General features: G+C 42.2%; 1 protein-coding gene across 7 annotated transcripts in view; it reads right to left on the minus strand.

Moving 5' to 3' along the window:
• The window catches only part of SCIMP (SLP adaptor and CSK interacting membrane protein), a 72,551-nt gene that overhangs the window by 23,421 nt on the left and 22,912 nt on the right, over positions 1 to 26,218 (minus strand). For 2 of the 7 annotated variants that reach the window (XM_073615017.1, XM_073615012.1), the window contains 12 exons: positions 19,894 to 19,957; positions 16,410 to 16,477; positions 15,588 to 15,677; positions 15,467 to 15,505; positions 12,254 to 12,343; positions 12,133 to 12,171; positions 8,887 to 8,976; positions 8,766 to 8,804; positions 5,558 to 5,647; positions 5,437 to 5,475; positions 2,014 to 2,103; positions 1,897 to 1,935 (listed from right to left, as the gene is read on the minus strand). In XM_073615017.1, the coding sequence (XP_073471118.1) occupies positions 1,897 to 1,935; positions 2,014 to 2,103; positions 5,437 to 5,475; positions 5,558 to 5,647; positions 8,766 to 8,804; positions 8,887 to 8,976; positions 12,133 to 12,171; positions 12,254 to 12,343; positions 15,467 to 15,505; positions 15,588 to 15,677; positions 16,410 to 16,477; positions 19,894 to 19,957 (777 nt within the window). Of the gene's footprint in view, positions 1 to 1,896; positions 1,936 to 2,013; positions 2,104 to 5,436; positions 5,476 to 5,557; positions 5,648 to 8,765; positions 8,805 to 8,886; positions 8,977 to 12,132; positions 12,172 to 12,253; positions 12,344 to 15,466; positions 15,506 to 15,587; positions 15,678 to 16,409; positions 16,478 to 17,566; positions 17,720 to 19,893; positions 19,958 to 26,218 lie in introns of those variants that run through there. The other 5 variants (XM_073615016.1, XM_073615013.1, XM_073615014.1 and 2 more) reach the window with 5 other exon arrangements.

The following is a 26,218-nucleotide window of genomic DNA, read 5'->3' on the forward strand; positions in this document are numbered from 1 at the left end:
TAATTCTGGTGGCCCCGGCTTGGCCCAGGTGACCTTGGTATGCAGAGACCGTAAAGATGGCAGAGGAAGGACCTTGGGTTCTTCCGCTACGCCCAGATCTACTCTCACAGGGCCCAATATTCCATCCTGCCTTACGAAGTCTGAATTTGACGGTTTGGCTGTTGAGACCCACATCCTGAAGAGCCGTGGGCTCTCGGGTCCAATCCTATCCACTCTGGTTAATGCTAGGAAGCCGGCCTCCAGGCTCATCTATTACAAAATCTGGAAGGCATACGTTTCCTGGTGTGAATCCAGGGGGTGGCATCCTAGAAGGCTAGCCTTGAGCACTATCAAGGGCTAGATCTCGGCCTTGTCGGTATTTTTTCAAAGACCACTTGCCTCTCATTCCCTGATCCGGGCCTTTGTTCAAGGGACTGGTTGTTCGCTTGAATCCGCCGGTTAAGCCTCCCGTATGCCCGTGGGATTTAAATTTGGTTTTGTCTGTTTTACAGAAACAACCTTTTGAACCATTGCACCATGCTCCTTTGGTTCTTTTCACAAAGAAATTGTTTTTTCTTGTAGCCATATCCTCAGCTAGGAGGGTATCGGAATTAGCAGCTCTTTCATGTAAGGAGCCATATTTGATTTTTCACGAAGACAGAGTGGTGTTGCGTCCTCACCCGACCTTTTTGCCTTAAGTGGTTTCAGGATTCCATCTGAATCAAGATGTGGTCCCACTGTCCTTTTTTCCAGATCTGCAGTCCGCATAGGAGAAGTTGTTACACTCTTTAGATGTTGTAAGAGCAGTCAAAATCTATCTGCAGACAACGGCCCAGATATGAAAGACTGATTGTCTATTTATACAGTCAGAAGGCCCCAAAAAGGGCCAGGCAGCGTCGAAGTCCACTATCTCTAGATGGATTCGACAGGTTATTATTCAGGCTTATGGTTTGAAGAATAAAATTCCTCCTTTTCAGGTTAAAGCGCATTTGACTAGAGCAGTTAGTGCTTCTTGGGCAGTGCATCACCAGACCTCCATGGCTCAGATTTGCAAGGCTGCAACTTGGTCTTCGGTCCATACATTAACTAGATTCTATCAGGTGGATGTAAGAGGGCACGAGGATGCCGCCTTCGGGCGCAGTGAGTTGCAGGCAGCAGTATAGGTCCTCATGTCCGATGGCGGTCTCTGTTTCTGATCTGTGTCTCCCTCCCCTCAAATTTGGGCATTGCTCTGGGACATCCCACTTAGTAATTATCAAAGGCTCTGTGTCCCGTGATCTATGAACAAGAAAATAGGATTTTTAAAACCGCTTACCTGTAAAAAACTTTTCTTGGGAGTACGGCAGGGGACACAGTGCTCCTGCCCCTCTTCGGGATTATACGTTGGGATACTTATTGCTTTGCTACAAAACTGAGGTACTCTCCATATAGGAGGGGTTATATAGGGGAGGAACTCACCTTGTAATTAGGGTTGCCAGTGTCCGATCACCTGATGGTGACTATCTAACCCACTTAGTAATTATCAAAGGCTCTGTGTCCCGTGATGTACTCCCAAGAAAAGGATTTTACAGGTACTGTAAGCCGTTTTAAAAATCCTATTTCAATTTTACGCTCTTTAAAATCAACACATTATTACCTATACATACATAACTACAAGCAGTACACAAAACAAGGTTTTTAATATATTAAACAACGTTTAAAATTATGTTTATATCAAGGGAAATGTAATGAGATGGTTTTGTGGACTCTGAAAATGCTAGTTTCTTGCATATCCAGTTTTATCTAAAATGCATTAAAAACTACATTTCCCCTTTTGAATTTCTTTTCTGCTGGAGCTGCATCAGAATAGTTAAGTTGAAATCATGCCTACAGAATCATAAGATGCATATGAGTATCTGTTATTTGGGTTAGGTATACCTGTATTTGTATTTTCTTCCTTGGCATTATGTTTAGGATCTGTAACAAACACAAAGTATATATTCAGACTGATACTGTTGTACAACCCCCCCAAAAAACAAATATATTAATACTTACATAAGCCCCGTGGAGGCAACTGTGGAGACCCCTTTTGTATCATAGCATACATTCTGGGTGGCAAGACTGTAATGGGAATTTCAGAAACAGCTGGTGAAGATAAAAGTGTGTGATTTAGAGCAATGAACCCATAGATGATCAAATACAACCAAATCCCACCGTGTTTAATGAACTTAATGTAGAACTTTAGTCATAAAATGAAGTCCTGCTAGATCACTTCAGACTGGCCCTTTTGCAGGAATAGCTATGTAAAACATTGACAATAAGTGCCTATACTTTTAGAAATCCAGAATTACACTGTCTCACCCTGCTCTGCACATGTTCAAATGCTCTCTATTTTTGGCACTGTGCTGAACATGTAGAAGCCAATCTGCATACAGCGTAATAATTTACTGCTGTTCAGGTGCTCTGGGCTTCAGCTAAATGGCAGCCTCCAGCAAGAAGAAACAGGAGCAATGCTGGAGGCAATTTACAGCACACACTAATTTTGGTAGCACAATTAATTAATGTGGATGTTCCTTGCTAAAGAAAATTATTTTTATCAAGTTGTTATAGGTAAAGTTCCACTTCAGCCCTTGTCCCAAAGACCTAAACATCTCTATTACTTAAAGGTAAAAAGGGACCTTCTAAATTGCTTTGTAAGTCTAGGCTAGGGGCGGTCCCGATGTTCGAATCGGGTGTTCGTAGAACAAACGAACATATGGGTCACTCGCGGGAAGTTCACCCGTTGTGATACGCCCCATAATGCACTGCATTGACAGCTGCTGATTGGCCAAAGCATGCACCTGACCCGGTTTAGCCTTTGGCCAATCATGCTAAGACCACGCCCCACACTATATAAGGCGGCTGCTTACACGGCGGCCGTGTATAGTGAGTGAATGGAGATAAGGCTGGTAGTTAGTATAGTGTGCAGTCAGTCAGTGTAGTATATATAATACAGTAAAGCGTATATAGTGCAGTCAGTGTAGTATATATAATACAGTTCAGAGTATACAGTGCAGTGTAGTATATATATAATACAGTGCACAGTATATAGTGCAGTGAGTGTAGTATATATAATACAGTGCAGAGTATACAGTGCAGTGAGTGTAGTATAATACAGTGCATAGTATATAGTGCAGTGTACTACAGTGTATTGAAGTGGTTAAGGGGAACCCTATGACAGAATTAAGAAAAAGAACGGTGTGGGGTCGTCCCCCCCGAAATCCATACCAGGCCCTTGTGACAAGGAATGCAGCATACCTTCATGAGGCCATGATCTATGGAGGATGCCTATTTGATCTGGTGTACTCCTGTAATATCATCTATCAGGAGATAGTCCATCTTATCAACAGGCCTCTATATGAAGGATTCTGTCTATAGGCCTCAGTGGGTCTGGACTTCCCATGTTCAGGGGAGCTTCTTTGACACTACCTTGTTATTTTTGTAAAACACCTGTTTTTACTCAATCTACAATATAACAAGCTAGACATTTGATGGAGATGAAGGAAGTAGGAACTCTCTGCCGCAGTGTTTTTTGTTTTTAATTCATATGGAATGTGTGCATATACATGACTGAAGTGACTAGCATTGATATCTTCCCTACCCCTGAGGAAGGAGATAAAACAGACTCTGAAATGCGTTGGGTGAAGGATATCTCTTCTGTATTGTCAATTATGTTACAGTTGGTGTATTTTTAGTTGCTATTTGTTATGTACATTCCATGTTACTATTTTTAATCATGTGCTATGAATAGATGAATGTTCTACTCTACTATTGTTATATGAGTTCAAGTGCCTTCAAAGTCCAAACCCAAAGGGAATTTTTTTTTTATACCAGGCTATGTTTGCACTATACAACAATGGTTCTGGATGTGCATTTGGATTTTGAGGCATAAAAGAGTGATTTGCAGGTCTCTGCCCATTGTCCTAAAACGAGTAATAATCCTCTTATCTAATATGCTATAGACTGATGTGGATAGAGTGCTTTTTGTTTGGTTCAGTCCCTTCTCACAATAACCTGTTGGGTTATACTGATTTATTGTGTTATATAACTTAATGAACTATATCAGGGGTCTCCAAATCTGACCCTTGGTGTACTATTTCTCACACTGACTCCAACAATGTGGTACTATTCCTCCCACTGACACCAATGATGTAATTTTTTTCTTTTTACTTCCACTGAGCGTCAAGCCTATTGCATTGTGTACTCCCACTGACTGATGCCGGGACATTACCTACTCCCACTAGCTATAGTCCGGCCCCCATCATGTCTGAAGGTCAGTAAATTGGCCCTTTGTTTTAAAAGTTTGGAGACCCCTGAACTGTAGGATTCTACCACTTTGGGAAGAGATATTTGACTGAAGAGTCAAAAGAGGTTTGGAAGTTGAATCACCTACTAAATAGCAACTGGTGTCTAGATCCTGTTTAGTTTCCCAGGACCTCCCACCTTCTGCATTTATTACAAAGTCCTATTTCTAATTAGTTAATTTTACAGCGAATGTAACAATATGGATAAGAAAAGTGAAAGCTGAATTAGGGAGGCTGATGGAAAGGTTGTGGAACCTAATTTCTCAGACAATATTATAAGAGGGTAAGTAGGATTCGCACTGCCAGCATTTTGTCAAATCTGATATTTCAATTTTACGCTCTTTAAAATTGGCCCATTATTACCTATACATACATAACTACAAGCAAAACACAAAACAAGGTTTTTTATATATTAACAGACATTTAAAATTATGTTTATATGAAGGGAAAATGTACTGGGATGGTTTTGTAGACCCCTTCTGAAAATCGTTTCCTGCCTGTTATGCATATCCAGTTTTATCTAAAAATGCATTATAAACTACAGTTCCCCTTTTGAATTTCTTACCTGCTGCAGCTGCATCAGAATAGTTAAAGTGATACTAAAAAGTCTATTTTTTTAGTTAAAAATAACAAACATGTTATACTTACCTGCATTATTGCAGGGGATTTGCACAGAGCAGCCCAGATCCTCCTCTTCTCGGGTCCCTCTTCGGTGCTCCTGGCCCCTCCCTCCTGTTGAGTGCCCCCACAGCAAGCAGTTTGCTATGGGGGCACCCGAGCCGCAGCTCCCCGTGTCCATTCAGACATGGAGCTGCAGCCCGGCCTCACCCCCTTTCTCTCCTCATTGGCTAACTGACAGCAGCTGGAGCCAATGGTGCCACGCTGCTGTCTCAGCCAATGGGGGGGGGGAGTCCTGGGCAGCCGAGACACTCCGGCAACATCGCTGGATCTAGAGGGACCTCAGGTAGGTATTAGGGGGGTGAGGGGGCTGCTGCACACAGAAGGTTTTTTATCTTACTGCATAGGATGAATTAGGATAAAAAACCTTCTCCCTTTACAGTCACTTTAATTTGTGAAATGCTGCCTACAGAATCAGAAGATGCATAGGAATATCTGTCATTTGGGTTAGGTATACCTGAATTTGTATTTTCTTCCTTGGCATTATGCTTAGGATCTGTAACAAACACAAAGAAAGTATATATTCAGACTGATACTGTGGTACAAACCCCAAATAAAACAAATATATTAATACTTACATAAGCCCCGTGGAGGCAACTGTGGAGACCCCTTTTGTATCATAGCATACATTTTGGGTGGTAAGACTGTAATGTGAATTTCAGAAACAGCTGGTGAAGATAAACGTGTGTGCTTTAGAGCATAGATGATCAAATACAACCAAATCCAACCCTGTTTAATGAACTTAAAGTGGAACTTTAGTCAGAAAATTAAGTCCTGCTAGATGACTTCAGGCTGGCTCCTTTTGCAGGTATAGCTACTGTATGAAAAATAAGTGTCTTTACTGTTTACAATTCAGCAATACACTGTCTCACCCTGCTCTGCACATGTTCAATTGCTCTCTATTTTTGGCACTGTGCTGAATATGTAGAAGCCAATCTGCTAACAGCCTAAAGATTTACTGCTGTTCAGGTGCTCTGGGCTACAGCAAAATGGTAGCCTCCAGCAATGTGGATGTTCCTTGCTAAAGAAAATTATTTTTATCAAGTTGTTATGGGTAAAGTTCCACTTCAATCCTTGTCCCAAAGACCTAAACACCTAAACATCTCTATTACTTCAAGGTAAAAAAGGGACCTTTTGAATTGCTTTGTAATACTAAGCTAGAGGCGGTCCCGATGTTCGAGTCGAACGTAAGTTTGACTCGAACATCGGGTGTTCGTAGAACAAACGAACATATGGGGTGCTTGCGGGAAGTTCACCCGGCGCGATACGCCCCATAATGCACTGCATTCACAGCTGCTGATTGGCCAAAGCATGCATCTGACCTGGTTTAGCCTTTGGCCTTTGGCCAATCATGCTAAGTCACGCCCCACACTATATAAGGCTGCTGCTTACACAGCGGCCGTGTATAGTGAGTGAATGGAGATAAGGCAGGTAGTTAGTATAGTGTGCAGTCAGTCAGTGTAGTATATATAATACAGTAAAGCGTATAGAGTGCAGTCAGTGTAGAATATATAATACAGTACAGAGTATATAGTGCAGTCAGTGTAGTATATATATAATACAGTTCAGAGTATACAGTGCAATGTAGTATATATAATACAGTGCAGAGTATATAGTGCAGTGAGTGTAGTATAATAAAGTGCATAGTATATAGTGCATTGTACTACAGTGTATTGAAGTGGTTAAGGGAACCCTATGACAGAATTAAGAAAAAGAACGGCGTGGGGTCCCCCCCCCGAAATCCATACCAGGCCCTTGTGACAAGGAATGCAGCATACCTTCATGAGGCCATGATCTATGGAGGATGCCTATTTGATCTGGTGTACTCCTGTAATACCATCTATCAGGAGATAGTCCATCTTATCAACAGGCCTCTATATGAAGGATTCTGTCTATAGGCCTCAGTGGGTCTGGATTTCCCATGTTCAGGGGAGCTTCTTTGACACTACCTTGTTATATTTGTAAAACACCTGTTTTTACTCAATCTACAATATAACATGCTAGACATTTGATGAAGATGAAGGAAGCAGGAACTCTCTGCCGCAGTGTTTTTTGTTTTTAATTCAAATGGAATGTGTGCATATACATGACTGAAGTGACTAGAATTGATATCTTCCCTACCCCTGAAGAAGGAGATAAAACAGACTCTAAAATGCATTGAATGAAGGATATCTCTTGTGTATTGTCAATTATGTTACAGCTGGTGAATTTTTGTTTTTTTATACTAGGCTATGTTTGCACTATACAACAATGGTTCTGGATGTGCATTTGGATTTTGTCGCATAAAAGAGTGATTTGCAGGTCTCTGCCCATTGTCCTAAAAGGAGTAATAATCCTCCTATCTACTATGCTATACACTGATGTGGATAGAGTGCTTTTTGTTTGGTTCAGTCCCTTATCACAATAACCTGTTGGGTTATATTGATTTATTGTGTTATATAATTTAATGAAGTATATCGGGGTCTCCAATTCTGGCCCTTGGGGTACTATTCCTCCCACTGACACCAGAGATGGAGAACAAATTCTCCACCAATGATGTCATTTTACCTACTCCCACTGGCTACAGTCCGGCCCCCATAAAGTCTGAAGGTCAGTAAATTGGCCCTTTGTTTTGACAGTTTGGAGATCCCTGAACTATAGGATTCTACCACTTTGTGAAGAGACATTTGACTGAGGAGTCAAAAGAGGTTTGGTAGTTGATTCGTCTACTAAATGGCAACTGGTGTCTAGATCCTGGTAGCCTGTTTCCAGGGCCTCTCACCTTCTGCATTTACTACAAGGTCCTATTTCTAAATAATACATTTTACAACAAGTGTAACAATATGGATAAGAAAAGTGTAAGCTGAGCTAGGGAGCTAATGGAAATATTGTGGCACCTAATTTCTCCAATAATATAAGATAGAGGGTAAGTAGGATTCACACTGCCAGCGTTTGTTCAAATCTAATATTTCAATTTTATGCTCTTTAAAATCGACCCATTATTACCTATTATTACCTATACATACTGTACATAACTACAAGCAGTACACAAAACAAGGTTTTTAATATATTAACAGACATTTAAAATTATGTTTATATTAAGAGAAATGTACTGGGATGGTTTTGTAGACCCCTTCTGAAAATGTTCGTTCTTCTGCCTGTTATACATATCCAGTTTTATCTAAAATGCATTATAAGCTACAGTTCCCCTTTTGAATTTTTTACCTGCTGCAGCTGCCTCAGAATAGTTAAAGTGATACTAAAGTCTATTTTTTTTTAGTTAAAAATACCAAACATGTTATACTTACCTGCTCTATTGCAGTGGATTTGCACAGAGCAGCCCAGATCCTCCTCTTCTCCGGTCCCTCTTTGGTGCTCCCGGCCCCTCCCTCCTGTTGAGTGCCCCCACACCAAGTAGCTTGCTATGGGGGCACCTGAGCCGAGCCACATCTCCCTGTGTCCATTCAGACATGGAGCCGCTGCCCGGCCCCTTTCTCTCCTCATTGGCTCACTGGCTTTGATTGACAGCAGCTGGAACCAATGGTGCCATGCTGCTGTCTCATTCATGGCGGGGGGGGGTTCCCGGGCAGCCGAGAAACTCCTACAACAATGCTGGATCTAGAGGGACCTCAGGTAGGTATTAGGGGGGTGAGGGGGGCTGCTGCACAGAGAAGGTTTTTTTATCTTACTGCATAGAATGCAGTAAGATAAAAAAAAATTCTGCCTTTACAATCACTTTAATTTGTGAAATGCTGCCTACAGAATCATAAGATGCATACAAATATCTGTCATTTGGGTTAGGTATACCTGAATTTATATTTTCTTCCTTGGCATTATGCTTAGGATCTGTAACAAACACAAAGAAAGTATATATTCAGACTGATATTGTTGTACAAACCCCAAATAAATCAAATATATTAATACTTACATAAGCCCCGTGGAGGCAACTGTGGAGACCCCTTTTGTATCATAGCATACGTTTTGGGTGGTAAGACTGTAATGGGAATTTCAGAAATAGCTGGTGAAGATAAAAGTGTGTGATTTAGAGCATAGATGTTCAAATACAACCGAATCCCACCCTGTTTAATGAACCTAAAGTGGAACTTTAGTCAGAAAATGAAGTCCTGCTAGATGACTTCAGGCTGGCTCCTTTTGCAGATATAGCTATGTAAAATATTAAAAATAAGTGTCTTTACTGTTTACAATTCAGCAATACACTGTCTCACCCTGCTCTGCACATGTTCAATTGCTCTCTATTTTTGGCACTGTGCTGAATATTTAGAAGCCAATCTGCTAACAGCCTAAAGATTTACTGCTGTTCAGGTGCTCTGGGCTTCAGCAAAATGGCAGCCTCCAGCAAGAAGAAACAGGAGCAATGCTGGAGGCAATTTACAGCACACACTAATTTTGGCAGCATAATTATTAATGTGGATGTTCCTTGCTAAAGAAAATTATTTTTATCAAGTTGTTATGGGTAAAGTTCCACTTCAATCCTTGTCCCAAAGACCTAAACACCTAAACATCTCTATTACTTCAAGGTAAAAAAGGGACCTTCTAAATTGCTTTGTAATACTAGGCTAGGGACGGTCCCGATGTTCGAGTCAAACGTAAGTTCACCCGTCACGATACGCCCCATAATGCACTGCATTGACAGCTGCTGATTGGCCAAAGCATGCATCTGACCTGGTTTAGCCTTTGGCCAATCATGCTAAGACCACGCCCCACACTATATAAGGCTGCTGCTTACACGGCGGCCGTGTATAGTAAGTGAATGGAGATAAGGCAGGTAGTTAGTATAGTGTGCAGGCAGTCGGTGTAGTATATATAATACAGTAAAGAGTATATAATGCAGTCAGTGTAGAATATATAATACAGTTCAAAGTATATAGTGCGATCAGTGCAGTATATATATAATACAGTTCAGAGTATACAGTGCAATGTAGTATATATAATACAGTGCAGAGTATATAGTGCAGTGAGTGTAGTATATATAATACAGCGCAGAGTATATAGTGCAGTGAGTGTAGTATAATACAGTGCATAGTATATAGTGCAGTGTAATACAGTGTATTGAAGTGGTTAAGGGAACCCTATGACAGAATTAAGAAAAAGAACGGCGTGGGGTCCCCCCCCCCGAAATCCATACCAGGGCCTTGTGACAAGGAATGCAGCATACCTTCATGAGGCCATGATCTATGGAGGATGCCTATTTGATCTGGTGTACTCCTGTAATATCATCTATCAGGAGATAGTCCATCTTATCAACAGGCCTCTATATGAAGGATTCTGTCTACAGGCCTCAGTGGGTCTGGATTTCCCATGTTCAGGGGAGCTTCTTTGACACTACCTTGTTATATTTGTAAAACACCTGTTTTTACTCAATCTACAATATAACATGCTAGACATTTGATGAAGATGAAGGAAGCAGGAACTCTCTGCCGCAGTGTTTTTTGTTTTTAATTCAAATGGAATGTGTGCATATACATGACTGAAGTGACTAGAATTGATATCTTCCCTACCCCTGAAGAAGGAGATAAAACAGACTCTAAAACGCATTGAATGAAGGATATCTCTTGTGTATTGTCAATTATGTTACAGCAGGTGAATTTTTGTTTTTTTATACCAGGCTATGTTTGCACTATACAACAATGGTTCTGGATGTGCATTTGGATTTTGGGGCATAAAAGAGTGATTTGCAGGTCTCTGCCCATTGTCCTAAAAGGAGTAATAATCCTCCTATCTACTATGCTATACACTGATGTGGATAGAGTGCTTTTTGTTTGGTTCAGTCCCTTATCACAATAACCTGTTGGGTTATATTGATTTATTGTGTTATATAATTTAATGAAGTATATCGGGGTCTCCAAATCTGGCCCTTGGGGTACTATTCCTCCCACTGACACCAGAGATGGAGAACAAATTCTCCACCAATGATGTCATTTTACCTACTCCCACTGGCTACAGTCCGGCCCCCATAAAGTCTGAAGGTCAGTAAATTGGCCCTTTGTTTTGACAGTTTGGAGACCCCTGAACTATAGGATTCTACCACTTTGTGAAGAGACATTTGACTGAGGAGTCAAAAGAGGTTTGGTAGTTGATTCGTCTACTAAATGGCAACTGGTGTCTAGATCCTGGTAGCCTGTTTCCAGGGCCTCTCACCTTCTGCATTTACTACAAGGTCCTATTTCTAAATAATACATTTTACAACAAGTGTAACAATATGGATAAGAAAAGTGTAAGCTGAGCTAGGGAGCTAATGGAAATATTGTGGCACCTAATTTCTCCAATAATATAAGATAGAGGGTAAGTAGGATTCACACTGCCAGCGTTTGTTCAAATCTAATATTTCAATTTTATGCTCTTTAAAATCGACCCATTATTACCTATACATACTGTGCATAACTACAAGCAGTACACAAAACAAGGTTTTTAATATATTAACAGACATTTAAAATTATGTTTATATTAAGGGAAATGTACTGGGATGGTTTTGTAGACCCCTTCTGAAAATGTTCGTTCTTCTGCCTGTTATACATATCCAGTTTTATCTAAAATGCATTATAAGCTACAGTTCCCCTTTTGAATTTTTTACCTGCTGCAGCTGCCTCAGAATAGTTAAAGTGATACTAAAGTCTATTTTTTTTTAGTTAAAAATACCAAATATGTTATACTTACCTGCTCTATTGCAGTGGATTTGCACAGAGCAGCCCAGATCCTCCTCTTCTCCGGTCCCTCTTTGGTGCTCCCGGCCCCTCCCTCCTGTTGAGTGCCCCCACAGCAAGTAGCTTGCTTTGGGGGCACCTGAGCCGAGCCACATCTCCCTGTGTCCATTCAGACATGGAGCCGCTGCCCGGCCCCTTTCTCTCCTCATTGGCTCACTGGCTTTGATTGACAGCAGCGGGAGCCAATGGTGCCACGCTGCTGTCTCAGTCATGGGGGGGGGGGGTCCCGGGCAGCCGAGAAACTCCTACAACAATGCTGAATCTAGAGGGACCTCAGGTAGGTATTAGGGGGGTGAGGGGGGCTGCTGCACAGAGAAGGTTTTTTTATCTTACTGCATAGAATGCAGTAAGATAAAAAAAAAATTCTGCCTTTACAATCACTTTAATTTGTGAAATGCTGCCTACAGAATCATAAGATGCATACAAATATCTGTCATTTGGGTTAGGTATACCTGAATTTATATTTTCTTCCTTGGCATTATGCTTAGGATCTGTAACAAACACAAAGAAAGTATATATTCAGACTGATACTGTTGTACAAACCCCAAATAAATCAAATATATTAATACTTACATAAGCCCCGTGGAGGCAACTGTGGAGACCCCTTTTGTATCATAGCATACGTTTTGGGTGGTAAGACTGTAATGGGAATTTCAGAAATAGCTGGTGAAGATAAAAGTGTGTGATTTAGAGCATAGATGATCAAATACAACCGAATCCCACCCTGTTTAATGAACCTAAAGTGGAACTTTAGTCAGAAAATGAAGTCCTGCTAGATGATCTCAGGCTGGCTCCTTTTGCAGATATAGCTATGTAAAATATTAAAAATAAGTGTCTTTACTGTTTACAATTCAGCAATACACTGTCTCACCCTGCTCTGCACATGTTCAATTGCTCTCTATTTTTGGCACTGTGCTGAATATTTAGAAGCCAATCTGCTAACAGCCTAAAGATTTACTGCTGTTCAGGTGCTCTGGGCTTCAGCAAAATGGCAGCCTCCAGCAAGAAGAAACAGGAGCAATGCTGGAGGCAATTTACAGCACACACTAATTTTGGCAGCATAATTATTAATGTGGATGTTCCTTGCTAAAGAAAATTATTTTTATCAAGTTGTTATGGGTAAAGTTCCACTTCAATCCTTGTCCCAAAGACCTAAACACCTAAACATCTCTATTACTTCAAGGTAAAAAAGGGACCTTCTAAATTGCTTTGTAATACTAGGCTAGGGACGGTCCCGATGTTCGAGTCAAACGTAAGTTCACCCGTCACGATACGCCCCATAATGCACTACATTGACAGCTGCTGATTGGCCAAAGCATGCATCTGACCTGGTTTAGCCTTTGGCCAATCATGCTAAGACCACGCCCCACACTATATAAGGCTGCTGCTTACACGGCGGCCGTGTATAGTAAGTGAATGGAGATAAGGCAGGTAGTTAGTATAGTGTGCAGTCAGTCGGTGTAGTATATATAATACAGTAAAGAGTATATAATGCAGTCAGTGTAGAATATATAATACAGTTCAAAGTATATAGTGCAGTCAGTGCAGTATATATATAATACAGTTCAGAGTATACAGTGCAATGTAGTATATATAATACAGTGCAGAGTATATAGTGCAGTGAGTGTAGTATATATAATACAGTGCAGAGTATATAGTGCAGTGAGTGTAGTATAATACAGTGCATAGTATATAGTGCAGTATAATACAGTGTATTGAAGTGGTTAAGGGAACCCTATGACAGAATTAAGAAAAAGAACGGCGTGGGGTCCCCCCCCAAAATCCATACCAGGGCCTTGTGACAAGGAATGCAGCATACCTTCATGAGGCCATGATCTATGGAGGATGCCTATTTGATCTGGTGTACTCCTGTAATACCATCTATCAGGAGATAGTCCATCTTATCAACAGGCCTCTATATGAAGGATTCTGTCTATAGGCCTCAGTGGGTCTGGACTTCCCATGTTCAGGGGAGCTTCTTTGACACTACCTTGTTATATTTGTAAAACACCTGTTTTTATTCAATCTATAGTATAACATGCTAGACATTTGATGAAGATGAAGGAAGCAGGAACTCTCTGCTGCAGTGTTTTTTGTTTTTAATTCAAATGGAATGTGTGCATATACATGACTGAAGTGACTAGAATTGATATCTTCCCTACCCCTGAAGAAGGAGATAAAACAGACTCTAAAACGCATTGGATGAAGGATATCTCTTGTGTATTGTCAATTATGTTACAGCTGGTGATTTTTTGTTTTTTTATACTAGGCTATGTTTGCACTATACAACAATGGTTCTGGATTTGCATTTGGATATTGGGGCATAAGAGAGTGATTTGCAGGTTTCTGCCCATTGTCCTAAAACAAGTAATAATCCTCTTATCTACTATGCTATAGACTGATGTGGATAGAGCGCTTTTTGTTTGGTTCAGTCCCTTCTCACAATAACCTGTTGGGTTATATTGATTTATTGTGTTATATAATTTAATGAACTATATCAGGGGTCTCCAAATCTGGCCCTTGGGTACTATTCCTCCCACTGACACCAACAATGTGGTACTATTCCTCCCACTGACACCAGAGATGGAGAACAAATTCTCCACCAATTATGTAATTTTACCTACTCCCACTGGCTACAGTCCGGCCCCCAAAAAAGTCTGAAGGTCAGTAAATTGGCCCTATGTTTTGACAGTTTGGAGATCCCTGAACTATAGGATTCTACCACTTTGTGAAGAGAAATTTGAGGAGTCAAAAGAGGTTTGGTAGTTGACTCACCTACTAAATAGCAACTGGTGTCTAGATCCTGGTAGCCTGTTTCCCAGGGCCTCTCACCTTCTGCATTTATTACAAGGTCCTATTTCTAAATAATACATTTTACAGCGAGTGTAACAATATGGATAAGAAAAGTGTAAGCTGAGCTAGGGAGCTCACTGCCAGCGTTCGTTCAAATCTAACATTTAAATTTTATGCTCTTTAAAATCGACCCATTATTACCTATACATACTGTACATAACTACAATCAGTACGCAAAACAAGGTTTTTAATATATTAACAGACATTTAAAATAATGTTTATATCAAGGGAAATGTACTGGGATGGTTTTGTAGACCCCTTCTGAAAACGTTCGTTTTTCTGCCTGTTATGCATATCCAGTTTTATCTAAAATGCATTATAAACTACAGTTCCCCTTTTGAATTTTTTACCTGCTGCAGCTGCCTCAGAATAGTTAAAGTGATAATAAAGTCTATTTTTTTATTTAAAAATACCAAACATGTTATACTTTCCTGCTCTATTGCAGTGGATTTGCACAGAGCAGCCCAGAGCCTCCTCTTCTCCGGTCCCTCTTTGGTGCTCCCGGCCCCCCCCTCCTGTTGAGTGCCCCCACAGCAAGTAGCTTGCTATGTGGGAACCTGAGCCGAGCCACAACTCCCTGTGTCCATTCAGACATGGAGCCGCTACCTGGCCCCGTCCCCTTTCTCTCCTCATTGGCTCATTGGCTTTGATTGACAGCAGCGGGAGCCAATCGTGCCACGCTGCTGTCTCAGCCATTAGGGGGGTGTCCGGGGCAGCCGATAAACTCCTGCAACATCGCTGGATCTAGAGGGACCTCAGGTAGGTATTAGGGGGGTGAGGTGGGCTGCTGCACAGAGAAGGTTTTTTATCTTACTGCATAGAATGCAGTAAGATAAAAAAAACCTTCTGTCTTTACAATCACTTTAATTTATGAAATGCTGCCTACAGAATCATAAGATGCATACAAATATCTGTCATTTGGGTTAGTTATACCTGAATTTATATTTTCTTCCTTGGCATTATGCTTAGGATCTGTAACAAACACAAAGAAAGTATATATTCAGACTGATACTGTTGTACAAACCCCAAATAAAACAAATATATTAATACTTACATAAGCCCCGTGGAGGCAACTGTGGAGACCCCTTTTGTATCATAGCATACGTTTTAGGTGGTAAGACTGTAATGGGAATTTCAGAAATAGCTGGTGAAGATAAAAGTGTGTGATTTAGAGCATAGATGATCAAATACAACCGAATCCCACCCTGTTTAACGAACTTAAAGTGGAACTTTAGTCAGAAAATTAAGTCCTTAAGATGACTTCAGGCTGGCTCCTTTTGCAGCTACGTAAAATATATATAAAAAAATGTCTATACTTTTAAAATTCAGCAATACACGGTCTCACCCTGCTTTGCACATGCTCAGTTGCTCTCTATTTTTAGGCACTGTGCTGAATTTGTAGAAGCCAATCTGCTAACAGCCTACTGCATTGACAGCTGCTGATTGGCCAAAGCATGCACCTGACCTGTATGCTTTGGGCAATCACAGCACGAGGTGCTGTGAGAGCCATGATTGGCCAAAGGCAGGGTGGCTCTGGAAAATTATTTTTATCAAGTTGTTATGGGTAAAGTTCCACTTCAATCCTTGTCCCAAAGACCTAAACATCTCTATTACTTCAAGTCAAAAGGGACCTTCAATCGTTTATTTTCATGAAAAAACAACAACTGTGGCGTTAGGACTGAAAACAAACAAACAAAAAAAAAATCTGATATTTGAGAATATATTTAATTGATTTTCTTTAATTTTATTTTCCATATTTTCAACACATCATTATTCCAAATTCTCTTAACACAGAATTCATGCAAACACTGCTCTTCTTTGTAAAAGAGCAGGTGTTATATGACTTATACCAGGGCATCTAATAAAACATATTTACCAAAATCTCTTTCTGTCCGATTTGGTAATTTGACTTTAGATGGTCCTGATGAGAAATTTATGCTTTTTCTGAAAAGAAGAAAAACATGCTTTCACTGACCAATCAAACAACATTTTCAGCAAGTTAGGATACATTCAAAAGCGTGTGTCTCCTTTCAGCAGCCTTGACCCTTTCCCAACATTTTTGTTTTTTCAAAGAGGGTTAAAGTGTTACTAAACCCACAGCAGTAAAATCAGTCTGTATAAGCAGTAAAGCATGCTTGTTATACTCACTGTGGAACCTAAGCGATTAATCATCTGCATTGTGTAAAAAGGCTGTTTGATCCTATCTTCTCTGTTCCTCCCCTTCTTCCACTGTCCCCAATCTATCTCCTGATAAAACAAAGGCTAGGGCACAAGCTGCACATGCTCAGTTTGGTGTGTATTGCTGGAGGAGTTTTTTTTTTCTTGGGAGAGTGCATGTGATCAGCACTGTCCAGACAGAGGGTCAAGGGCCCTGCATTCTAATAGGACAGTCAGAGCAGAATGAAAACTCCTTCTACAAGTTTTAACCAGACACAGATAAAAGGCACAAGTTTGCTCTAACTGCTGATGAAAAAAAAGGTATTTATAATCCACATTGGTATATTTCCAGGCAATTCAAATATAGCTAGGAACTTGTAATAAGTAAAATGTGTATGACTGCATACGGTAATAGGTGAAGTTGATGTCTTTAGCAACATCCGTATTCATATATTTAACCTTCCCATTTAGCTAGATCCCATTTTATTTCTGAGAAATTCCAAACATTTAAGTAAAAAACAAATTTTGGGGAATTCAATAAAGTCCTAATGACAGTTTTCTGGTGGTAGTTTTCTTAAGAACTACCTGCGCCTAATTCAGGAAAGTATTTGTGTCAGTAGGAAACATTACTGACACATGCAGCAAAGTTGGTACAGTTTACTGCCCCACTATAAGAACCTGTCACTATTGCAGCAACAGCTTGCTAAAGAATTGGTAGGCATCCCCAACTCTCATGTGACGGCACAGCATTGAGGTTTGGTGATTGGTCATTAAAGTGTTACTAAACCCCGGACCCCGCATTCACTATATCTGATCTCCCACAGTACACAGAACATGGAAATGCAATTATTTTAGTAAATATAAACTGCTAAATACCTTTTCTCTTCTGCAGTATATAGCAGTCTTCTGACTTCTATCAGTGTCTGGTTAAAGCTTGTAGGTGGATTTTTCATTCTCCTATAACTGTCCTATGAGGCTGCAGTACCCCTGACCCTCTGTCTGGACAGTGCTGATTGGCCCTGTGCTGATCACATGCAAGAAAAAGTAATACACATCAAACTGAGCATGTGCAGAATGACTCCAAAGGCTCTGTCTTATCAGGAGATGGATTGGGGATAGTGGAAGAAGGGGAGGATCAGAGAAGACAGGATCAAACAGCCTTTTTACACAATGCGGAGGATTAACCCCTTCGATTCCACCGTGAGTATAACAAGCATGCTTTACTGCATATACAGACTGATTTTACTGTTGTGGGTTTGGTAACACTTTAAGGCACAAAGTGCTGAATTAGGGAGTGTGGGAGGAATGTCATGTGTCCCCACACTCTGGAAAGTGCCTGGGAACACAGACAAGAAGGTGTTCTTTTAGGAGACAGGTTTGCTTCAACCAGTTCCAGACCGACTTGCGCATATAAATAATATATATATATATATATATATATATATATATATATGTATATATATACACACACACTGCGGCACAATGGCACTGCTGTGCAAAACCCAATATATATCTCCTTTAAGAGCCGCTAGAAGGCACGCGCTGCATGTCGGGGGACCCAATGAGTGTGGCCGGCGGTCGCGATCACGTGCACTTGCGCCAGCACACGGATTTGTGTGTGTGAACAGCGAAATGTCTCCTATCCTACTCAGTCCTATCCCCATACAGTTAGAACACACTGAGGGAACACACATTTAACTCCTTGATCGCCCCCTAGTGTTAACCCCTTCCCTACCAGTGTCATTTACACAGTAATCAGTGCATTTTTAGAGCACTGATCCCTGTACAAATGTTAATGGTCCCGCAATACCGCTAAAAATCGCAGATCACCGCCATTACTAGTAAAAAAAAATAAGAAAATAAAATAAAAATGCCTTAAATCTTTCCCCTAATTTGTAGATGCTATAACTTTTGCGCAAACCAATCAATATATGCATATTGCGATTTTTTTTTACCAAAAATATGTAGAAGAATATATATTGGCCTAAACTGATGAAAAATGTGTTTTTAAAAAACATTTTTGGGGATATTTATTATAGCAAAAAGTAAAAAAATTTTTTTTTTCAAAATTGTCGCTCTTTTTTTGTGTATAGCGCAAAAAATAAAAACCGCAGATGCGATCAAATACCACCAAAAGAAAGCTCTATTTGTGGGAAAAAAAACAATGCAAATTTTGTTTGGGTACAGCATTGCACAACCGCGCAGTTACCAGTTAAAGCGATTCAGTGCCAAATTGTAAAAAGTGCTCTGGTCAGGAAGAGGGTAAAACCTTCCGGGACTGAAGTGGTTAAGTCACATTGTTATTTGTATTAGTCATAGGCATCCAAATACCAAAGGATTGCCTGAGAGTCATATGTTTGAGGATACTTCCTCATACTGTGAGCAGAATGTTTTAAAAACTGATTGTAAAATTGCATCACTTTCTTCTCATTGTGATTATGCACGGTACACCGTACTGTAAAGTGGGCGAAAAAGGAGGAAATGGCCTATTAAGTAACTTTGGAATAGCAGTACATGTGGGTGCATGTTATATAGTGACCACCTCATTAGCTCACATGGTTTTTGTATGGAAGAACTTCAATGAATCGCAGGGTGCTATAATATATTTTGACAGCAGTTCGAAACAATATTGCAAAGCAATTAGGGAAATGGACTGAAACCTATATACAAATGTACGTTTCATATTGAATGTGTATAGAGTAGGCTGTAGAAACATTGCACAGAACCTTGTGTTTTAAAGCCTTCCAGGTAGGATCACACTATACAATCTTGCCTGTAATACTGTGGAGATAAATGGAAAAATCTTTTGCTTTCTTATGTATAGGGACATGCACACAGAGCATAAAAAAGCCACTTTTACAGGTGCTTAATAATTTTTTTTTTTTCAGCCTGTAAATGTACCACTATGTTAGCCATGCGCACATAGGGGTTTACAGGCATATTAGAAGAGTAATGCTGCCTGCCTAAACGTTGAGCACGCTTACGTGTTCATTCATTCCAATGGCCATAATAAATTAATATGAGCATATCTAAACCTTTGAAGTAACTTAACTAGGAAGTAGGCTATGCAATGCATCACCTGACTTGGTCATTTTACTTCCAGGACCTCTTACCCTTTTCTATAGACTGGTATACGAGAACAAACATTTACAGAGCAAGTAAATTGTGGCAATTCAAACTACCTTATTAGTTGGAGAACTTACTCTGTGACTATTGTAGATGTATCTCTTTTCTTTCGCTTGAGAGACTTCTGAATCCGAACAACACCTTTAAAATAATGAAACTTTAAGCAAGTGCTCAAGATTTACATTCAGAGTTTTGTTGCAAATAAACGTTATTTAATTTCAAACATGTCATTTTAACGCATTAGGGGGGATTTACTAAAACTGGAGCGCTTGGATTCTGGTGCAGCTGTGCATGGTAGTCAATCAGTTTTTAACTTCAGCTTGTTCAATTAAGCTTTGACAATAAGGCCGGGTTCACAGTGGTGAGACAAACGCTCCGACATTGGGAGCTCATGTCACATGACGTGGGAAAATCAATGTTTCCCTATGGGAGCCATCTTAACTGGTCTGACACAAGTCGGTCTGACTTTGAAAATGCTCCCTGCACTGCTTTGGTCGCCGTCATGCCTGATCCGACTTTGGCATGTGACTTGTGCTCTGATGATCTTGAGGGGGAACTCCGCGACAAATTTTAAATAAAAAACCGGCATGGGTTCTCCCTCCAAGAGCATACCAGGCCCTTCGGTCTGATATGGATTTTAAGGGGAACCCCCTACACCGAAAAACGGCATGGGGGTCCCCCCAAAATACATACCAGACCCTTATTCAAGCACGCAGCCCGGCCGGTCAGAAAAGGGGGTGGGGACGAGCGAGTGCCCCCCCTCCTGAACCGTACCAGGCCGCATGCCCTCAACATGGGGAGTGGGTGCTTTGGGGCAGGGGGATGCCCTGCGGCCCCCCTCCACCCCAAAGCACCTTGTCCCCATGTTGATGAGGACAAGGGCCTCTTCCCGACAATCCTGGCCATTGGTTGTCGGAGTCTGCGGGCAGGGGGGCTTATCGGAATCCGGGAGCCCCCTTTAATAAGGGGGCCCCCAGATCCCATCCTCCCACACGATGTGAATGAGTATGGGGTACATTGTATCCCCTACCCATTCACCTGGGGGAAAAAAAGTGTAAAAAAAACCACACTAGACCGGTTTTTAAAGTAATATATTAGGCAGTTCCGGGGGTCTCTTCCAACTTGGAGGAGTCTCTTCCGACTTCTCCGCTCTCTGGCCTCTTCTCCCGGTCTCCGGTTCTTCTCCCGCTCTCCTGTGTCTTCTGCCGGGCTCCTCTGCTATCTTCTGCTCTTTTGCTAGCATTGGCCTGGTCTTCTTCCGATGTTGACAGGACGCTCTCTCCTGATGTACTATATCTAGATAAAGTGATCTTGCGCAAAAGATAAATATCACTACAAATCAACCCTGTAATGGGATAATAAAAAATACCACAAAACATTATCTCCATGTGAATGAGTGAATAACAACAATAATATAAAATATATAAAAATATACAATGTGCCAAAAATAGCAATATAGTTACCAAAATGTGCAAATAATAATTGCAGATGTGCAAAATAGCAATAAAGTATCAAAAATGTTCCTGAATTAATGTGAAGTAAAATGTGTCCCAAATCGAAGAAACATATAAATTAATAAATAGTGAGGCTAGATAGTCCTCTGAATGGATGAAAATAGTTGAAAACTTTTGCCGTCCTCACATCCTGATGTAACCAGTAAACATGATGTTTAAAGAAAAAGTGTCCATAATGTTCCTAAATGTTTCGTGAACAGCCTCTTAATGCTAAGGTCTCCCAGAACTCTCACCTTAATAGTAGAAGTAAATAGCATCCATACATAAACAAAGATCTCCACAATCTTCTATGGGTAGGTGGGTTCTCAAGGTATTCCCCCAATAATTAAGAAGATCCGCTCAAATAACCTAGATAGTTCAAAGGAAATGCCAGTACACACAGCGGGAATAATGCTCACAAGTAGGGATGAGCTTCGTGTTCGAGTCGAACCCATGTTCGACTCGAACATCGGCTGTTCGATCGTTCACCGAATTGCAAACGATATGGGCCGTTCGCACCAAATTCGTGTGGCGCGTCACGGCCCATAATTCACTGCGGCATTGCAGTGCATTGCTTGCTGATGATTGGCCAAGCATGCACTATGACCCGCATGCTTGGCCAATCACAGCGCCGCCTTAACAGAGAGCCATAATTGGCCAAAGCCAAGGAGGCTTTGGCCAATTATGGCTCAGGGGATTTAGTACACGCCCCACACTATATAAGGCCGCCTGCACGGCGGCCCTGTGCAGTGTGTTCCGGTGTGCTTAGAGAGAGAGAGAGAGACAGTGTCATTTCATTTGAGTTAGCTAGATTAGGCAGGACAGTCAGTCAGTTCGCTGCACTTAAAGTGTATTGTGTATATATATGCATCCCAGGTGTTGCATATATATATATATATACACTGTATTCAGTTTAGCTAGATCCGTTCCTGTTATCTTCTAGACTATTTACATTTAGTGCAGTGCATCCTGCTCACAGTGTTCAGCTAGATCCGTTCCTGTTATATTCCTACTGACAGGCAGGCTTGTCTTGTTACAGTATTTTGAAGAAAATTACTGGTGTTCTTTTGATCCTATTAGTACCACAGTCAGGCAGCTAGACTATTTACATTTAGTGCAGTGCGTCCTGCTCACAGTGTTCAGCTAGATCCGTTCCTGTTATCTTCTTACTGACAGGCAGGCTTGTCTTGTTACAGTATTTTAAAGAAAATTACTGGTGTTCTTTTGATCCTATTAGTACCACAGTCAGGCAGCTAGACTATTTACAGTTAGTGCAGTGCGTCCTGCCCACAGTGTTCTGCTAAACCTACAAGTAAGTGGGGTGCGTCCTGCTCACAGTGTTCAGCTAAACCTACAAGTTAGTGGGGTGCGTCCACCTCACAGTGTTCAGCTAAACCTACAAGCTAGTGGGGTGCGTCCTGCTCACAGTGTTCAGCTAGATCCGTTTCTGTTATCTTCTTACTAACAGGCAGGCTTGTCTTGTTTCAGTAAATACAGCTACCTGAAGAAAATTGCTGGTGTTCTTTTGATCCTATTAGTACCACAGTCAGGCAGCTAGACTATTTACAGTTAGTGCAGTGCGTCCTGCTCACAGTGTTCTGCTAAACCTACAAGTTAGTGGGGTGCGTCCTGCTCACAGTGTACAGCTAAACCTACAAGTTAGTGGGGTGCGTCCACCTCACAGTGTTCAGCTAAACCTACAAGCTAGTGGGGTGCGTCCTGCTCACAGTGTTCAGCTAGATCCGTTTCTGTTATCTTCTTACTGACAGGCAGGCTTGTCTTGTTACAGTAAATACAGCTACCTGAAGAAAATTGCTGGTGTTCTTTTGATCCTATTAGTACCACAGTCAGGCAGCTAGACTATTTACAGTTAGTGCAGTGCGTCCTGCTCACAGTGTTCTGCTAAACCTACAAGTTAGTGGGGTGCGTCCTGCTCACAGTGTTCAGCTAAACCTACAAGTTAGTGGGGTGCGTCCACCTCACAGTGTTCAGCTAAACCTACAAGCTAGTGGGGTGCGTCCTGCTCACAGTGTTCAGCTACATCCGTTTCTGTTATCTTCTTACTGACAGGCAGGCTTGTCTTGTTACAGTAAATACAGCTACCTGAAGAAAATTGCTGGTGTTCTTTTGATCCTATTAGTACCACAGTCAAGCAGCTAGACTATTTACAGTTAGTGCAGTGCGTCCTGCTCACAGTGTTCTGCTAAACCTACAAGTTAGTGGGGTGCGTCCTGCTCACAGTGTTCAGCTAAACCTACAAGTTAGTGGGGTGCGTCCACCTCACAGTGTTCAGCTAAACCTACAAGCTAGTGGGGTGCGTCCTGCTCACAGTGTTCAGCTAGATCCGTTCCTGTTATCTTCTTACTGACAGGCAGGCTTGTCTTGTTACAGTAAATACAGCTACCTGAAGAAAATTGCTGGTGTTCTTTTGATCCTATTAGTACCACAGTCAGGCAGCTAGACTATTTACAGTTAGTGCAGTGCGTCCTGCTCACAGTGTTCTGCTAAACCTACAAGTTAGTGGGGTGCGTCCTGCTCACAGTGTTCAGCTAAACCTACAAGTTAGTGGGGTGCGTCCACCTCACAGTGTTCAGCTAAACCTACAAGCTAGTGGGGTGCGTCCTGCTCACAGTGTTCAGCTAGATCCGTTCCTGTTATCTTCTTACTGACAGGCAGGCTTGTCTTGTTACAGTAAATACAGCTACCTGAAGAAAATTGCTGGTGTTCTTTTGATCCTATTAGTACCACAGTCAGGCAGCTAGACTATTTACAGTTAGTGCAGTGCGTCCTGCTCACAGTGTTCTGCTAAACCTACAAGTTAGTGGGGTGCGTCCTGCTCACAGTGTTCAGCTAAACCTACAAGTTAGTGGGGTGCGTCCACCTCACAGTGCTCAGCTAAAGCTACCTGTAGAAGGTTGGTGGTGTTCTCATACTACAGGCAGGCAGTTGATTTTGCTAGCTGCAGTATCAGTACATATATATATATATATATATATATATATCCCAGCTTAGTGCAGCTACAGGCCATTAGTATGTCTGGAAGGCCAAGAAGGAGAGGCAGACAGTCACAAGCCAATAAGAGAGGGCAAGCAGGCTCTGTGTCTAGTGCTGGTCGTGGAGAAAGTGCATCCTCATCAGCACGTGGCCATGGGACACGCTTGGCCTTTTTTTCGGCAGCTGGCCATGTTGAGCCGCAACATGCGGAAGACTTGGTCGAGTGGATGACCAAGCCGTCCTCATCCTCCTCATCCTCTCTCACCCATGCCCAGGGTACTTTGTCTGGCAAAGCAGCGGCCTCTTCCCTTGGCTCAATGTCATCAGTAACTCCTTCCCTAGCCCCACCATGTCCTCCTGAGGAGTCCCTCGAACTGTTTGACCACAGTGTTGGGTACATGCTCCAGGAGGATGCCCAGCGTTTGGAAGGCTCTGATAATGATACTGAGCTCGATGAAGGCAGTAACACGAGCACGGACAGAGGGGGTGCCCAAGAAGGACAGCAATCTGGCAGTCATGCTCCCCCTGCTGCAGCATACTGCCAGGTTTGCTCCAGTGATGAGGAGGGAGGGGATGATGAGGTCACTGACTCAACGTGGGTGCCTGATAGGAGAGAGGAGGAGGAGGAGGCGGCACATCACCAACGAGGCAGGATGCCCTCCAGGGGCCAGCCTAAGGGCAGCACATTGACTGCATCACACCCCAAAGCTCCACATGTGCAGGGCGCTGCAGTCTCTGCGCGTTATTCAAAAAGTTCTTTGGTGTGGGCCTTTTTTGAGACGAGTGCATCAGATCGCACCGCTGCTATTTGCAACATATGTCTCAAGCGTATCTCGCGTGGCCAAAACATCTCCCGCTTGACCAGACATATGTTGACCTGCCATGCAGTTCGTTGGCAAGCGTATCTAAAAGACCCACACCAAAGAACAAAGAGGACCTCTGCTTGCTCCTCATCAGCTGAGATTTCCAACCCCACTAGACCTTCAGTCCTCTCTGAGACCTGCACTGAGAGGAATGAAGGTGTAGAATTAGGTGTGTCACAGCCACGTACTTGTGGGCAATCTGATTTTGGTATACCGACGTCAGATTGTACCAGGCAAATTTCCCTGCCCCAGCTGCTGCACCGCCGAAAGAAGTTTGCTCCCAGCCATCCACATGCTCAACGGTTGAATGCTAGCTTGGCAAAATTGCTAGCACTTCAACTGCTGCCTTTTCAGTTGGTAGACTCTGCCCCCTTCCGTGAGTTTGTGGAATGTGCGGTTCCTCAGTGGCAGGTACCCAAACGCCACTTTTTCTCACGGAAGGCAATTCCGGCTCTCTACCAGCATGTGGAAGGCAATATCCATGCCTCGCTGGACAGGGCGGTCAGCGGTAAGGTGCATATTACCGCTGACTCATGGTCCAGCAGGCATGGACAGGGACGTTACCTAAGTTTCACGGCGCATTGGGTGACTCTGCTGGCAGCTGGGAAGGATGCAGGACAAGGTGCAGTAGTGTTGGAGGTTGTTCCGCCACCACGCCTCCAAAATGCTAATGATTGTGACACACCTCTCTCCTCCACCCCCTCCTTTTCTTCTTCCTCCATGGCCTCTTCCTCGGAACCAGCGGTGCTCCGTAGTCGTTCAAGGGGCTACGCAAGTACGCAGGCCAAAAGATGCCATGCGGTGCTTGAGCTGGTGTGCTTGGGGGACAGGAGCCACACTGGGGCAGAGGTTCTGTCAGCTCTGCAGGGGCAGGTTCAGAGGTGGTTGACGCCACGCCAACTTAAGGCAGGAATGGTGGTTTGCGACAATGGCACCAACCTCCTCTCTGCCCTCCGACAGGGACAAATGACCCATGTGCCCTGTTTGGCTCACGTCCTTAACTTGGTGGTGCAGCGGTTCTTGGGCAGGTACCCGGGCTTACAGGATGTCCT

This window comes from Aquarana catesbeiana, linkage group LG02, assembly GCF_042186555.1.
Source record: "Aquarana catesbeiana isolate 2022-GZ linkage group LG02, ASM4218655v1, whole genome shotgun sequence".
In the NCBI taxonomy this organism is placed as follows: domain Eukaryota; kingdom Metazoa; phylum Chordata; class Amphibia; order Anura; family Ranidae; genus Aquarana; species Aquarana catesbeiana.